An 18,396-nucleotide genomic window follows, 5' to 3' on the forward strand; every position below is an offset into this window, starting at 1 on the left:
CCTTGCCCCAGCCAGACTGACCCCTTACTGTCCCTGCTGAGAGCTGCAACCTTGTTCCCAAAGGGGAACAGAGTGAAAATCTACAGTCTGTACAGACACTCTGTATTCTACAACCATTGTGCAGGTGCTGACAGAACAGGACAGAACAAAATAAAACCAAAGATAATGGAACAGAAAATCCTAACAACAATAGAAAATACAACAACAATAAAATAATAAAATTAAAAAAAATACAAAAATAAAAACAAGCAGAACAATAAAAGGCAAGAAAAAAGAATTAGGGAAGAAAAATGAATAGAAAAGAGAGTGTGAAAGGGAGGGAGGGAGGGAAGTAAACAAATATAATACATATAGAAAAAATAAAAATAAACAATAGAACAGGAAAAATGTAAAAACTAATAAGAAATAGAGAAGCCAAAGAACTTATATACATGATCCATGAACATGAACTAAGATGGAGTGGAGGTTTGCTGGAGGGAAGGGGAGTACCAGGCAGATGAGGGCAAATGTTGAAAAACTGGGACAACTGTAATAACATCATCAACACAATACATTTTTGATAAAAAAATAAAAATGAAAAAATAGAGTAAGAGAAGGAAAGAGAAAACAATAGGTACCAAAAAAGAGGGTAAAGAAAAAAAATAAGTGACAAAATGAAAAATAAAGGTATATTAAAAGATTAATAAAGACAAAGGTGTGGATCGTTCACACATACTGATGTATCTGCTGTGATCCCCCTGGGTGAGCTGTTTGTGTAGTCCACTGCATCTATCTTCACTGTCGTCCAAACTCGACCACTTGTCCAGTCCTGGGCCTCTGTAGAGGTCAAATGTTTCAAGTCAATTTCAGATGCTGTCCTCACCTGGCCTTGGGCAAGCTGTCAGGGTGGGGCTTCTAGGATATCAGCGGGTGTGGACTCCCTAGGCCAGTGCATGGATCTGCCTCAGTCTCGCCTTTTGAGTGTCCCCACTCTTAGCACCTCTCTCTTTCCCCTCAGAACTGGGGCAGTAGGTTTCTCTGGTATGGGCAGTGGTGACTCAAACAGTCTTGGGGGTTGTTCTCTAGTGGAGCAGCACTTCCTCTCCATCCAGTAGCTTCAGGGGGCTGAACTTGCTGGAGATCCAGGCTCTGCTTACCCACAATGCAGCTGCAGAGTCCAGGATGTGATCAACTGATTCCAGGACAGAAGCCCATCTAGGAGATGTGGTCTGAAAAAACCAACTCTGTTACCTGCCAAAGAGGATCCAAGAAAACAAACCAGTCCACTTGGCACTATAGTCTCCCCAGCTCCTACAGGGCTCCAAAGGGCTAAATGCACCCTCCCTGCCATCTAACAGGCAGGGATGGTCTAAATATCCATCCCAAACTTTATCCCTTCACCCCAGAAGACCACAGGACTCAGGTGGACCTAGCAATCCAACATGTGGGGACAGGATGCATCCCATGAGGAGATGGAAAACACAGGTCCTCTTCCTCAAACCACACAGTCTAGATTCCCTGAGGTTCTTTGCTTAAGTCCTTCCAGAAAATATAGAATCCCAAAGTCATTACTGGATATACCAAGCAGATGCCTTCCTGACCTGGAATTGCCTCATGGGCCCTCGAGCAGTCACCAATTCTGGTCTTGTAACAATGGGGTTGCTTCCTCCCTGGGATGCTATTCTCTGAGTCTTCCATGAGAACCAAATCCCCACAGGTTCCAAAGCCAGATGTTAAGTAGGCTCCCTTCTTTATCTCTGTTGCCATGGATTGGGACCCCTGCATGGCTGAGACCCCACCCCTCCCAGGGCAAACAAGCTCCCTGCCACAATATCCCTTGGGGTTTCCAGTCATTGCACCTGTATGGAAGGGATTCACCCTCTCCCTTTTCCCTCTCATCTTCTTCTGCTCTCCTACTTTTAAATTTCAGAGCAGGTACAGCTCATCTGGTTTTTCATGTTGATTGCTCTGCAGTTTAGCTACAAGTTCTGTCTGGGCTGGAGGGAAGTGGACAGAGCCTCTCACTACTCTGCAGCCACCCTGGAATCTCTTCTAGCGTTCTTACCAGGTAACACTTCTAAAACATCAAATCCAATCTTTTAATAAAGATTGTCTTTCCCTTCCTTTCTAGCTTACTTAATATTGGGAGAGCGAGGATGGGCTTGTGAAGGTGCAAGAGGGTCAATGCACAAGTTATCTGTGCTCACTGTGTGAGCAAGAGTGTGTTCATAGCAGTGTCAGCCCTGCATGTCAGCCCCACTGGAATTTCCCAGGGACACTGGCTTGCATGATGCTCAGTCTTCTGAGGAGACAGTGACCTCCTGTTACCAGGGCAGTCTCCAGGCAGTTGATGGGGGCACACAAGGCACAGATGACACCATTGGTGACAGTCCCCTTTCTTGTGGTCCCTGAGAGTCCTCGATCCACATCGTTCCCATTAGTACATGAAATAACCTACAGAAACTGGGCATTTCTAGGTCATTACAGTGCTGTGTTTGCACCTCCATAGCTGCCATCCTGAACTCCATTATCTGTGGGGATTAATTTTTTGCACTTTTTGATTTAAAGAAGATGGCATCTCATTTTGCAATATTGTGGTGAAACCTCAATTCTACTTTGATTGTGTTTGTGGTTTGTATGGGGCTTCTCGTGATGATGTTTTGTTGAAAACATGACTGAGTGGCAATGTGTTTACACTACTGCACATCCCAGTGCTCTCAGGGTCAGAGGTGAGACTGACAGAAGCCTGCAAATGGGCTGAGAATGACCCACCGTCCATGGACACAGCTCACTGCCCTCTCACAGAGCAGCTCAGCAACAAATCCCCTACACCCTGGGCTCAACTCATGTTTTGGAATCTTGGAAAGAGAAAGATGGTCCGTCATTTGTTTACACGCTCAATTTGTATAAGGAAGTAAGTGTGCATTGCCAACCCCACATGTGCATACACACATATCCACGGACTCACACACAGTTCATTCAGATGGCAGTTTAGCTCCTGCTCTGTCCAAGGAATGTAGCAGGTCATATGCAACAGTGCAAAGGAAATCCACATACTTGTTTAACTGTTCTTCAAAAGAAAACCTTCAGTTGACTATTGAAATGGAATGGAAGTCCAATGTAAATTCATTACATGTGTGAACAGTGATCATTTTACTTGTTCTTTTCTGGTTTGAGTGCCTTTTATTCAATTTCTGCCAGAGTAATCCCTCTAGGAAATTTGTGCAATCTGGAATGACAGTGGCAAGAGTGTATGTCTTTGTCTAGCTCCTGATCTTAGAGAAAAAGTTTCCATTATTTTCACTCCTGAGAGTGATGTGAACTGTGGGCTTTTATGCATGGCCTTTATGATATGAAGTAGTTTCCTTCAGTTTTTGGTGGGCTGAGTGTTTTTCTCCTCAGGCAAGTGTGTCACATTTTATCATTTTTTGCCTACATTTATTGACCACATGATGTGGAAAGGACAGCATCACCAACAAATGGTGTTGGGTTCACTGAATGTCCATGCACTGAAAATAAAACAAAACTCTATCATGTTCCAGACTGAAAAATTAACTGAAAGTGGATTAAAGATCTAAATATAAGACCTAAGTCCAGGGGAACGGAACTACCGCCATTGTTTTCTCCCGCCCCTCACATATAATGTCACAATCTAGCGACCGGGGTGCCCAGCCCGGTAAGCACCTAAGGCTCCGCCCCCCACCGTAACCAGAGCAACCAGACCGGGAAAAAAAAAAAAAAAACATGTTTTCAACAGAGCAAATCAGTCCCCCAGGACTCATCCTTTTGAGCGACCAAGAATTAGCCAATCTATCAGATGCGCAGTTCAAAACACTGGTGATCAGAAAGCTCATGGAACTGGTGGATTTTGGACGAAATTTAGATAAAAGAATGCAGAATACCATAAAACAGATGCAGGAAGACACTCGGAGGAGATCCAATAGTGAAAGGAAGGAATATGAGTCTCAAAACAATACAGTGGACCAGAAGGAAGATAGAATCAACCAAGCAGGAAAGCATGATGAAATAAGAATTCAAAAAATCGAAGAAAAGCTTAAGAACATCCAGGACACCTTTAAACGTTCCAACATCCGAATTATAGGGGTACCAGAAGGGGAGCAGCAACAAGTGGAAAAGTTATTTGAACAAATAATAAAGGAGAACTTCCCCAATCTGGCAAAGGGAACAGTCTTCCAAGAAATCCAAGAAGCTCAGAGAGCCCCAAAGAAGTTGGACCCAAGAAGAAACACACCAAGGCACATCATCATTACATTAGCCAAGGTAAAAACGAAGGGGAGAATCCTAGAAGCAGCAAGAGGTAAGGGGACAGTAACCTACAAAGGAGTTCCCATCAGACTGTCAGCTGATTTCTCCAAAGAGACCTTACAGGCAAGAAGGGGCTGGAAAGAAATATTCCAAGTCATGAAAGACAAGGACCTACATCCCAGATTGCTCTATCCAGCAAAGCTCTCATGTAGAATGGAAGGGCAGATAAAGTGCTTCTCAGATAAGGTCAAGTTCAAGGAGTTCATCATCACCAAGCCCTTATTTTATGAAATGCTAAAGGGACTTATCTAAGAAAAGAAGATAAACTAAAAGTATAAAACCCTTAGAACAAAGCATAGAAGAAAATGCGGTGGCATTGTATTTGTCAATAATTTACTTTTTTTTAATTTTAAATCTTTTTTTTCTTTACTTTTAAATATATTTTAATGATTATGCTATTACAATTGTCCTATTTCATTTCTCCCCTTTATTGCCCTCTGCCCTGCATCCACCCTCTGATCCACATTCCTCTCCCTTAGTTCCTGCCCATGGGTCATATATGTAAGGTCCTTGGCTTCTCCATTTCTTATACAATTCTTAACCTTCCCCTGTCTATTTTGTACCTACCATGTATGCATCTTCTTCCCTGTACCTTCCCCCATTCTCCCCCCATCCCCTTTCTGCTGATAACCATATATGTGACCATCATTTCTGAGATTCTGTTCATGTTGTATTTGATTGCTTAGTTTGTTTTTGTTTTTGTTTATGTTCAGTTGTTGAGAGTTGTGAGTTTTTTGTTATTTAATTGTTTATATTTTGACCATTTTCTTTTTCTTAGATAAACCCCTTTAACATTTCATATAATAAGGGTTTAGTGATGATGAAGTCCTTTAACTAGACCTTATCTGGAAAGCACTTTATGGGCCTTTCCATTCTAAATGACATCTTTGCTGGATAGAGTCATCTTGGATGTAGGCCCTTGCCTTTCTTGACTTGGAATGCTTTTTTTCTGCCCCTTCATGCTTGCAAGATTTCTTTTGAGAAATCATATGACAGCCTTATGGGAACTCCTTCGTAGTTAACTGTCCCATTTTCTCTTTCTGCTTTTAACATTCTCTCCTTCTCTTTACTCTTGGATTACATAATTACAATGTTCTGTGGTGTGTGTTTCCTTGGGTCCAACACTTTGGGAATCTCTGAGATGCCTGCACATACTGGTGGTATATTTCTTTTCCCAGGTTGGGGAAGTTCCCCTTCATTATTATTTTTTTCTTGCAAATAAATTTTCAATATCTTGCTCTTCCTTGTCTCCTTCTGGCACCACCATGCCTCAGATCTTGGAACATTTAAAGTTGTCCTGGAGATTTCTAAAACTCTCCTCATATTTTGGAATTCCTGTTTCTTCATTCTGTTGTGGTTGAACATTTAATTCTTCCTTCTGATTCAAATCATTGATCTGAGTCCCAGTTTCCTTCCCCTCACTGTTGGTTCCCTATATATATATATTTTTTTTTTAATTTAACTTTGCATAACCTTTGTTTTTTTCCTCTATTCTACAACCATCCTCAGTAATTTCTGTAGCATTCTGATTACCAGTGTTGCAAACTCTGCATGTAATAGGTTGTATATCTCTTCATCACTTAGTTCTATTTTTGGAGCTGTGATCTTTTCTTTCATTGGGGCCATATTTGTTGTGGTGGTAGGGTGATTGTCACATATTAAGGGGCAGAGCCTTAGGTATTCTCTATGGTGGGGCAACCCACTTTGCTATTTTGTGGCACTGCATGTGGGGGAGGAGTCAGAGAGGGAACAATGAGACTTGTTCAATTCTCATCCAGCCTTCAGTAACTTATCCTGGTACCCACATGCAAATTGAGCCTTTCTGGTCCTGATTCCAAGGTGGGTGGGTTTGTGTACATACTAGGGCCCTGTGGGTCTCTCCAATGAACTCTCCTGTGAGGCTGGGACTTTCTCCTGCTGCCTCAATCCTCACAAGTTTTTACATCCAGAGGATTTTAGTCCTTTGTTTCCCAGTGCAGGAAGCCTAGGTTGCATGGTCTGTCTTGCTCCCCAGTTGTTCCCCATGTTTTTTCCACGTGTATATGTGGGACCACCCTGTCTACCTGTTACTGTCTAGCTGCACATCCTCTCTGCCCCAGCTGCCTGTCTCTGCCCCTCCTACCAGTCTGAATGAATGTTTCTTCTTTAACTTCTTGATTGTTGGATTTCCATACAGTTCAATTTTCTGGCATTTCTTGTTATTTTTTATTCTTAAATTTGTCATCTTTCCTTTGGTTGTGGGAGGAAACAAAGTGTATCTAACTATGCATCCATCCTGGCCAGAAGACTGGATTTGTCAATAATTTAGTCTACATGACATAAAACACAACAAACAGGAATAAATAGAAACAGACTGGCTTACATTCAACTCAATTTCACACATGCATGAAAAGGTTCCCATCAACAAAGTGAAAGGCAACCTATACCATGGGCAAAATATTTGCATGCCATGCATCTGGTGATGTGTTAACATCCAGGATATACAAGAACTTCTACAACCAATATCAAAAATCCAAGTAAAACAACAGAACACAACTGTCAAATGTACACAAGAGATTAGACAGGATGGTGAGAGCGTGCAGTTAATGCAACCCTGGGCACCTAGTGGGAATGTGAATTGATGCAGCTTCTGAGGGATAACAGCAAACAATTCCCTCAAATATTAAAAATATATCTGTTTTATGAACTTGAAATTCCACTTCTGGGTATGCACCAATGGAAACAAAGTCACTGTATCAGAGAGTTATCTGTACTTCTATTTTTTTTTTATTAAAGCATGATATACAACAGCTGAGGCATAGATAAAGAATTGTGCTTAATGGTCTATCATTCAACATGAAAATAAGAAAATCTTACCATTATAAAAGCCCCTGAGGGCATAAGGGTAGACAAATAAGTGAGGCATGGAAAGACAAATACTGTGTGATCTCACTTGTATGTGGATTCTTTTAAAAATCATTAAAAAGGTCGTATTTCTGGTTACCACAGCTGGGGGTTGGGAAGTGGTAGAATCTTATGTTAATGATCTGTTGCAGGATAAGGAAGTGGAACGGATGTAATGGGCAGAGTGATGATGAGACTTAACACTGCTGTGTGGTATGTGTGAAATTTGTTAGAGAGTAGATCCTAAAAGTTTTCAGTACAAAGAAACCCACATTTTCTCTATTTTTCTTCTATTTTCTTCTCTTGTCTCCCTTTGTGCTTTCCATTTTCTATGTGAAATTATGGATGTTAACACCTGTAATGAAAGTGCAATGCTATCTACCTTACACTGATACAGTGCTGAACCATCATATTTCTATACAACTGAAAGAAAAGTGGAATGGAAATTGAAAGAGACAATTCTCAAAACTGACATACAGATGGGCAACATGCATCTGAAAAGATGGTCAACAGTAGAGATAGGTATAGAAATGCAAGTCAAAACCATAATGGGATGTCGCCTCAGATCCATTAGGGGGCTGATTATGAAAAGAAAACTAAGAACAGTAACAAGGATTTGCAAGAATACGGGGAATAGGAGTGCTTGTGAACTCACTATGAAAAACAGTATTAAGGTTTTGGAAAAATAGAAGTATCATATAGTACAGCAATTGGACTCCTTGGTGTATGTATATCTAAAGTCATTTCAAATACATGGTTACACAGCCTGATCATTGCAGCAATTCAGAAGTGACAAAAGGTGGAAACAACCTAAATGTCCCTTGATGGATGAAGGGATAAAGAGGATGTGGTTCATACATACACTGGAGAACTACACAACATTGAAACCCTTTCAGGTACTTTAGCGTGCACGGACCTTGAGAACCTTATGATGGGAAAAATAAGACAGTCACAAAAAAAGAGCCCTGTATGTGTCCACTGCTGCAAGGTGCCTGTCTAGGGTAGGCACGCATATCAAAACAGATGGTGGCTGTCAGAGCTTCAAGGAAGGAGGAGGTGCTTTATGTGTACAAAGTATCAGATTTTGCAAAATGAAAGCATTTCTCATCCTGTTGTATGTCAATGTGAATATGTTTAATATTTCTGAAGTGCATACTTCACATAGTAAGATGGTATCTTTTATATTTTCTAACACAATTAACAATGTTTAAATCTATATAACCAGAGATCACACTTTTTTATGTTGGTCCCATCACACCTAGTCTGTGAGACCTGGCCGCTCTCTAAGAGGTCAGTCCCATATCAGACATCACCAGCACGCTGCATTTACACTGCACTGTGGTGAAGTTTTTATTTCTGCCCGCATTTGTCTTCACTCTTTTGATAAGAGAAGCAGAGACTGTAGCAGAGAGGGAAAGACTGCCATGGCACTACTAGGCAGAACATGGAGTTCCCTTTCATTTTACCCACTGTAAACTCCCCTGGACATGTCTTCCCAAACTCTTCCCCATTCATGTGACTGTGTTTTAATTGTACACTTTCCTAACTTTACAAATATTATTAGGAAACATAATTATAGATTAAAATGTAGGTTCACCATGCTGAGCTGTGGCTGTGGAAATAAAAATGTTATACTTTTGTATTGTGATATAAGAGTTTGTGGTAATGTTTGCTCTGCAATTACCTGGTGATTAAAGGTGAGTTGGGAGAACATTTTTGAATGACCTCCTGAAAGATAAGGTCAAAAGTACACAGTTACTCATAATTATATTTTTCAGTTATAGACCTGTTTATTAATTCTCATTATCACATCAATTCCAAACATATAATGGTATGTATAATTTCTACTGTAGGAGATCAATGTAAAATAAATGCCAGTTAAGGTCATCTATTAAATGCATATTATAGCAATTGCAGCAGGAGAAACATCTGCCCTGGGCATTTTGTGGACTGAGCATAAATGTGCAGAAGATGCCCTGCCACATCTCAGAAGAAACCATGCCCAATGACATGAATAACTTTGTATCACATCCTAGGTATGCAAGCAAGTTATTTAAAAAAATGAGTGTGTGACTTTGTGTAATTGTGTTTGTATTTGTGTGCACAACAGTGTGTGAGGGTGTATGTAACTGTGTGTGGTTCTGCATGTGTGACTGTGTGACCAAATGTGTCGTGATTGTGTGTGTCACTGTGTGTGCTGATCTAGTACTAAGCAAACAGAAAAGATGCTTGTGACTCTATGCTGGCAGATGCATTCACTCTGTGCACATTTTTGCCTAGTGAAGAGTTCAACATGAAAGTTATTTATAATTGGAAAAAAGTAGTCTGTTTCTTTCTAGATCTTTTGATTAAACTTGTGCCCTATCTGGCCATCATGATCACGGACAGGGCCTATTGAACTTCAGAGCCAGTGAGGTGGGGTTCCCAGGACTGATCCTGGAATCCAACCCGCTCCCAATGCAAATCCCACCCACAATGAACCTGAAACCCTTGGATCCCATGTGAAATAGAATGAGTTTGATGAGGCACATTCCAGGCCTCAGAGACCCATGTCCCCAGTGTGGTGTTAGCACTGCTTTCTGCAGAAGAGAGGGGCCCCTCCTAAGGATGGATGTGGGGGAACCTATGTTTGGAACACTGAGCTGACAACCTTTCCTGGAATCCATGCGGACCCCGAGATGATGGCTAAGGCCCATGAGCCCTCGACCTGATCAGGCTGGTCAGCAAATGGAAGACCTGTGGTCTCTGGTACCAAGACAGGGAGGGGCACACGGGGAGTCAGACACCATGTGCAGCTGTGTCCACCTGAGAGATGGGTGTAGAGCTTCACACACAGACAAATCACCAGCAAGATGCCTGCAGAGCTCAGGGTCACAGGTGAAAAGGTAAAAAGACACCAGGGAAAGGCATGTATACCAAGATGTATTTTCAGACATATTTTTCAGCAACTGAGCTATTTGTTGAAAATTAGGAAATGCTATAAAAAAACATTAAGCTTTTACACTTCCATAAATGTCATGCAAGTACTAAGAGTATAAAAAACCCTCAGAAACACACATATATGTATGCATATACGAAATTACACAACACACACTGACAAAAACAACATTTTATGTGCAGATAAAGCACATAGTAACATCCACCAACACAGAGATGCACATGTTAACTGACACCCTACAACACAGAGTGGCAGACACACACAAAATACAAGGATAGGATGGAAGGTATATATGCAGGAGTTTTCTGCACAAGGAAAATAATTACAGGCTGATTCAAAAATCTTCTTCGCAGCCTCTCTCTGCACCTGCTCACCAGGTGGCACCACATGTCCAGTGTCCTGAGAAACCCTAGAGCCCAGCCCCACCCTTGCCCCCTGAATATGGACTTTGGTGTCTGACACTTTCTGACTCTATGTGTACGGTGTAGTGACCTAGTAGCACGTCCTTGGTGGTCACAGAGCCCAGCTGCAGGGAGATCTGGATATAGACCATCTCCCTGGGTCAACATGCTGCTCTGTAAAAATGTTGTGGTGGGGTATGCACTAGTCCCAGCTTTCATCCTTGCAGATTCTCTGTGGGGTTCACCAGTCCTGAGCCTGATACATGCAGCTCACCTGGGACAGAACACCTGAAAACAAGGAGAACACTTTTAGAAAGGGACACCGCACCATTCAGCCTCCTCTCATGCATTAGCTGAGGCTCTCAGAACTCAGTTTTGTTCCATGAGCAGATCTCCAAGCATGTTATGTAGGTGACACATTCCTGTCCTTGGGGTCACAACCCTGTTTAAGGAGAGGGAAACACAGGCTTTCTAGTAGGCTGCATCTCCCCAGGAGCTGGTTCTCATTGGACCTGTGGGAAGGTCCTTGTTCTGTGGACTGTGGAAGACTCAAAATACTGAATACCTCATACATGTGCACACATCACAGAGAGTCACAATCACCTGTAAGCATGTTAACATGTGTGTGCACCCGAATGCACTCACTCACACTCTCCCACACAACTTCAAGCAGCTCAGGAAGGAAGCCTGTCCCAAGATTCCTGAGGTGCAGCTGAGACCCAGATCCTCGGAGAACCAGAATGGCTGAACCCAAATGTTCAGAAACATACAGATTCCTGCTGCTGGGACTGATGAGTGTTCTTTTACATGGCAGGACACTGCAGACATGATTAATTTAGGGATGGCTAAGTTAAAGGTGTTGACCTTAGGAGATCATCATGAATTGTCTGGGTGGGACACAAATGCAATCATGTGCTCTTTTCAAACAGAAACTAAAGGAAATCAGAGGAAAACACTGTGATTGTTCAAATAGATGTTGGGGTGCATTTCCACATCCACCCAGTAAATGAGGGTCAGGAGGGTAACTTGTGGCAGGGAGGACAGAGGCCTGAGGGGTGGAGGTCTCGGGGGATGACCATCCCTGAAGGTGTGTCTGCCAGAAGGAAGGGCACTGTGAGGATATCGTTTGCATGTTTGGGGACAGAGAGTCTGAGCTCAGCACACAGGGGCCTGGACAAGGCTGGGCTCCACTTTGTGGGAAATGTTTACAAAGATAGGAAAGACAAGAACACTCGGGGCATTTCATTGTCAAGGAAGAAAGAGGACACACAGGGGTGTGGTGAAAGAAAGGGCCCAGGCAACAGGGTGCACTCTCATCTGCAGACATTATCACATCTTACTCTGCTGTCTGCAGTGAGGATGTGGGAAATGAGATCCACAAAGAAGGAAGAAGTGTCCCTGGATGCAGCTTAAAGCTTTTAGAGAAAAACCCTGCTCCCAAGCCAAAGCCCCTTCCTTTCTGCCCAGGACCAGATCTGCCCCTTCATTTGTTCTCTGTGGTTGGTATGATCTGAGTGGCCCTTGCAGCCCAGCCCTCCTATCTCCCCCAAAGAGGTTTGTGTCAGGGCTCACAATGACTTCCCCTCACTGTGTCTCTAGCACAGTAATACATGGCTGTGTCCTCAACTCTCAGGCTTCTCAGCTTCATGTAGGCTGTGTTTGTGGACTTGTCTGCAGTTATGGTGACTCTGCCCTGGAACTTCTGTGCATAGTTTGTGTCACTGTCTCCAGGGTAAATTCTTCTGAACAGCTCAAGGCCTTTTCCTTGGGGCTGTCACACCCAGTGAATCCAGTAGCTGGTGAAGGTGCATCCAGAAGCCTTGCAGGAGACCTTCACTGAGGTCGCAGGCTTCCTCACCTGAGGCCCAGACTGAATGAGCTGAACCTCAGAGTATACACCTGCGGAGAAGAGACAAGTGTGTATGGAAATTCCCTTTGACTTTCCCCAGTTCCCTCCTCAACCCATGGACTGGGGAGCCCCTTACCTACAGCCAGTGCCACCAGGAAGAGGGCTCTCCAGCTCAAGTCCATGGTGAGTGGCTGTGTCATCAGGACTTCTACAGAGGATGGTGTGGTTCTGGGTGATGCTCTCAGGCCCCAGACAGTTGCACATTTAACCCAGTCTACCTGTTCTCATCTGCATGTGCATGAGACAGGGTGTCTCACAGACTAAGACTTGACCATACCTGAGAGAAGGTAGAGGAAACAGGGATCATGCTCACAGGAAATTAGAGAGTAGAAGTCCTAATCCATGCTGTAGGATATTTGGCCCTGCCGCGTCCCTGAGCTCTGTGCACACATAGCTCTTCCCACTGAGCAAAAGTTCCTGACAAGACAAGATCCTCATAGAGAGCCCAGCTTTAAGTGCCACAGAGACTACCTGGGTTTGTTCTGGGCTTTAATGACTGAATGTCTTATTCTTGGATCATTGAGTCTCTAAATTTCTCCACTTAGTGATTTAATAAATCCATCACTGTCCCTAGCTCCTTAAAATTCACATATCAAAATGCCTTAGAAATAACACCATTGAATGTAGTTCTCTTGTCTTATCAAGTTTGTAAATGCTCTGATTGAATAGGATATTAAAGTTGCCTCTTGTCCAAGTCATATTTTAGATATTTTATGGACAGGAAGACCTGTGTCCTCAGATGAAATTCCTCCTCAGATACCTCTGCCCCTGCTCCTGTGAAAACAGACCTCAATTCATTGGTCCCATGTGACTTCAGATGCCCAGCACCCATCCTGAACAAAAAGGTTCTTTCTGGGCTCACAGGACATGGATGTCTCAGTGTCTCTAATGCAAACAAACAAAAAAAAATGGGGGGGGAAGAGAAAAGAAAAAAGATTTGAACAATGGATAAAGAAGGTGCTGTGACAGATCAAATGTGTCAAAAGTGGTTTGTTAAGTTTCATCATGGAGATTTCTCTCTGAATGTTGCTCCATGGTCAGGTAGACCATTTGAAATTGGTAGTGATCAAATTGACACATTAAGTGAGGACAATGTCTGTTATACCACACAAGTGATAAACTCATTGGTAAAAATGGAGAAGAAAAGACTTTTTGGGCCACCCACAGATTTGAAAATTAACCCATCCTCTTTACTCAGCCATAACAAAATAAATAAATATTTCTATTTGTTTCAGTGTGGATGGATGTAGGGAGTATTATTCTGAGTTAAATCAGTGTGACCAATACACAGAAATACAGCATAATCTCACTTATATGTGGAATCTAAGGAACAAAATAAATAAATAAGCAGAACAGAAACAGACACAGAGACCCTGAGAACAGAGTAAGGATTACTAGAGTGGAGGAATTTTGGGAGCCTGGGTGAAAACACTAGAGGGACTAAAAAGTACAAGCCTGCAGTTAGAGATTAAACACAGGGATGTCAAGTACTGCACAGTCAATAATATTGCAAAAACCATGTGCGGTCCCAGGTGGTGCTGGATCTATAAGGCCATCACATCACAAATTATGTAAATGACCATTTTTTTTTTTCTGTAGGCTAGAAGTTCATATAAAATAATATGTAGATTTTCAACAGGAATTAAAGAGAAGCAAATGAAAATTATCCTAAATTCCTGTGAAGCTAAGGCAAGGATGTGGGTGAGAGTGTGACAGGCAGGAGAAGTGCCTGAACTCAGGACTGTGCTCACAGGTGTCATCTTTATGGGGAACATTCAGAAAGCCTCTCAGTGTATGAGAGGCCCCCATTGAAAACCACGGCCTAGTATTATTCACTGGTGGATCATCCTCAATGAACAAACTGGGGGCTGCTAACGAGGACTTACTATAATAATTTGACTTGCTGAAGGCCTTTACTGTCCCTCCCAGATATTTTAACGCTGAGCATGATAAACATTCCATGTTCCCTTGGCGTCTGTGTGTGTGTTTGTTGTCAGCCTGGACATCCACAGCTGGCTGTCGTGGATGCCTCTGCCTCTGTGTGGTGTTACCTATGCCTGGTGTTGTGAACATGCCAAGTCAATGACCATCATCACTGGGTGTATTTGTCCATGGGAACTGGGTTCATGCATCCCTTGTACACACTGTCCAGCATGCACATGTCCTGCTGCTCACCAGCTTGGGCACAGTTGTGTGTACTGGGCTAACTGTTGTGCCCAGCAGAGGCTCTGGTTAGATTCAGCCAATGTGGGTCAGAAGGTTTGGTGATTCATTAGACCTGGGCACGAGTGTCTGAAAGAGACTCTGCATTTGGTCCACATGAACACATTTTCTTCCTTTACAACTGACTTTTTTTTCATGCAGAGATTTCAGAGGTGAGTGCTTAATGAGGAATCCAGAGGGTTTCCCTAAAGGAGACAGTTACAGGGAGAGGAAACCAGACAGAAAACCAGCAGAAACATCCAAGTGCACCTGCTCCTTCAATATTCCTTGTGTTCAGAGACCCTGAGCACCCCTAGTGGTCACAGCCTTGGTTACGTCCACATGGCCACAGGTGGTAACATTGAACAACTGGACCTCCGCCCTTTCCAGTGACCCACACTGCCCCTGTAACCCTAATAAAGGGCAGTGTGAGGCATGCCTAGTGAGGGTACAGGACGCTTTTCCTGGAATGAGAGCATGAATGGTTGTCTGCATCTAGGGCTACCTGTCCTCCAGGCCTGTATACACTTGTCAAATCAGAGCCCCCCCCCCGAGTGGAAAAGCATGTTTGTCACCTGTGATGTGGTCCTATGTCAGCTAAAGTGAGTCAGGTTCACTTAGAACTGTGACAGACAACTGCTGCTAAAGTCTGTGTTGGGCCTGGGACTACTATAGTGGAGGCACAGGGTCCCTGTTCTGTCCTATCTGTTATCAGGGGAACTTCCTCTCTGTCCTATCTGTTATACAGGGGCTAGACTCGCTGGGGATCTTAGGTCTGCTTCCCTGAAATGCATCCCCAGAACCCAGAACATGACCATCTGACTCCAGGACAGAAGTCCACCTGTGACACAGTCCAAAAACCCAACTCTGTGTATATTCCTGGAACATTCACATACCCTAAGCAAGCAGAAGGGGATCACCAAAATGTAAGGAACACTTGGTGCTCCAATCTCCCCAACCCCCGCCAGGCTCCAAAGGGACAAATTACCCCCTCACCCCTGTGCTGTCCAACCAGGATGGTGGGCCCAAATATCCAGTCCAGGCTCCATTCCTTTGCAATACTACAGGACTGGATGAACCTAGCAATTCAGCAGGTGAGTGTGGGGCCTTGCCCCATGTGCACAGGGTGAGCAACAGGGATCCCTTTTCTGAAGCCACACAGTCCAGACTCCCAGTGGTTCTCTGCCCACAGTCCTTCTAGAGACTAAAGGGTCCCTCAAAGTCATTACTGGGTGAACCAATCAGTCCCTTCCTCCAGTCTGGGACTGTTGAAGGGACCCTACAGAAGTCAGAGATCCTGGTCTTGTAACAGTGTGGTCACTCCCTCCTTGGGATGCTGTGCTCAGAGTCTCCCAAGTGGACCTAATCATCACATATTCCCATCACTAGATGCTATGTGGGCTCCCATTCCATCTCTGTTGCTGTGGATTGGGGACCCCTGCATGGGCTGAGACCCTACACTCCCAGGGTGAGGGAGCTCCAGGATGCAATATCCATTGGACTGTACAGCCACTGCACCTTCAGGAGGGGTCTCACCCTCTCCTTCTCTCATCCCATCTCTTTCCCCATTCTTGTTTATAAAGTTTGAGACCAGCTACCCTTCAACTGCTTTTTCAAGTTGATTGCCCTGGCTTGAGTATGTGGATGGAACTTCAAGCTTTCTAGTCAACTAGTGCTTCTTTAACATGAAATCCAATCTTTTTTAACAAGGGTAGACTTTGTATTTATCTGTGTTCTGCCACTTGGAAGGACAGAGACCCATGAAAAAATGACATCCAGTAGATTATATTTCTGTCATATATGACTGACCTAATTGCGTCAAATTTCTATGAAACAGAATTTGCATCTCACCTGTCTGCACCACAATCAAGGATGTGGGTCTTGTTAGGAACAGGTGATGACCACAAGGCTCCCAGGCTGAATCCCACCCCCCCACCTTGTTTTATTCTGGACTGGCACCTTGTTTCTACCTGGAGGCAGCACTGAGCTCCTTGGCCCTAGTTAAAGAGTAGTTACATTCACACAGTCCTAAAATTACATTTGGCACTTTGAAGGCAACTGTGACATGGATGTGGTCTCTGATGAAAATGAGTTTGAGGCCCCTGTTCTAAGTATAGAAGAGAAAGGAAGGCAGGGCTCTGAGCCTGTGGGAGACAGAAGGGAATACCATCTCCCCATGCTTTCCTGTTCTGCAGATGTGGGGCTCAGCTGACACGCCCCCCAGGTTCTTGTACAGGAGGCCCCTGGGATGTGTCTCTGTGTCCTCCATGCACAGTGATATGTGGCTGTGTCTTCAGGGCCCATACTGGTCATTGTGAGAACGACCTGGTTTTTGGAGGTGTCCTTGGAGATGGTAAGCCTGCTCCTTAGAGTTGGGTTGTAATACTTATCATCATCCCACCAAACATTTGTGAGCCACTCCAGTGCCTTCCCAGGGGGCTGACGGATCCAGCCAACACCCATATTACTAGTGCTCAGTGAGAACCCAGAGAAGGAACAGGTCAGCGTGAGGGTCTGGGAGGGTCTCACCAGCCCAGGGCCAGACTCCTTCAGGGTGACCTGAGACAGAGCCCCTGTGGAGAGAGGACAAGAAGAGGTGAGGGCAGTTAAGGAGGAAAACAGGAGTCTTTTCTTCCCTGAGGACGTCTCTGACTGGATCACTCACAGGAAGGGAAGGTCAGCAGCAGGAGAGTAGACCACAGCATGTCCATGGTGGGCACAGGAGTCACTTTCACAGGCCCAGTTCCCTGCTTTTCAACCCAGCAAGGGAGGGGCTGGGTGAGATTTGCATTTGCTCCCATGGTCTTGACCACTCAGGGACTCAGGGCTCTGCAGTAGGGGAGCCAGTCTATGCTGGAGGAGCAGTGAAACATGAGCTCTTGGCTCCCCATCTGCTTGTCCTGGGGACACTCCCATTCAGGACCAGAACCCTCAGGGCACAAAGCCTTCAGAAAGGCCCTGTGCTGTGGAGCAGACAAGGCAGTGAGGCCCCATCTAGCAAGCAGTACCCTTTCCTGGGGGCTCATCCAGGGCCCTTGCCCTGTGCATCCTGTCCTGGAGTGGTGGGCTTAGAGAACTGGACAAGTGCAGAGGGGTGAGCCTGGGCTAGAAAATAGTTTGGCAATGGAACCCTCTGCACTATTAGTGGGAATGTGAATTGGTGCAGCTGCTAAGGAAGACGATATTGAAGTTTTTCCAAAAATTAAAAACAGAGCTCACGTATGACACAGTTATCCTTTGTCTTGGTGTTTCCAAAGCCAACAAAATCAGTCTCTCAAAAAGTTGTCTACAGTCCCATTTTTATTTAAGCATTGTATATAGTAGCCAAGACATGGATGAAGTAAGTGTATATGATGGAATATTATTCACCATGAAAAGAAGATAGGCCTGCCATTAGTGACAACATAAATAGACCTCGAGGGCACAATAGCAGAGTAAGTAAGAGAGATGCAGAAAGACAAATATTGCATTATCTTACTTGAATGTGGAATTTTTAAAAAATATATTTAATTTATTTATTTTTAGAGAGGGAAGGGAGTGGGGGGGAGAGAGAGAGAGTGCCATCAATGTGTGGTTGCTGGGCGTCATGGCCTGCAACACAGGCATGTACCCTGACTGGGGATCGAACCTGTGGCACTTTGGTTTACAGCCCACACTCAATCCACTGAGCTATACCAGCCAGAGTTTGGAATCTTTAAAGTTATTAAGAAGATCCTATTTGTGGTTTTCTGAGGTGGTGGATATGCAGTGAGAGAATC

At 44.0% G+C, this 18,396-nt stretch overlaps 1 gene segment (V, D, J or C); it reads right to left on the reverse strand.

Moving 5' to 3' along the window:
• Positions 1–12,301: 12,301 nt before the first annotated feature.
• On the reverse strand, positions 12,302–17,440 carry LOC118498629. The segment is given in 3 exon segments: positions 12,302–12,426; positions 16,873–17,211; positions 17,304–17,440. Coding segments are annotated over 3 exon segments (600 nt in total).
• Between the last annotated feature and the right edge of the window lie 956 nt (positions 17,441–18,396).

The sequence above is a fragment of the Phyllostomus discolor genome (assembly GCF_004126475.2).
Source record: "Phyllostomus discolor isolate MPI-MPIP mPhyDis1 chromosome 15 unlocalized genomic scaffold, mPhyDis1.pri.v3 mPhyDis1_scaffold_33, whole genome shotgun sequence".
In the NCBI taxonomy this organism is placed as follows: Eukaryota; Metazoa; Chordata; class Mammalia; order Chiroptera; family Phyllostomidae; genus Phyllostomus; species Phyllostomus discolor.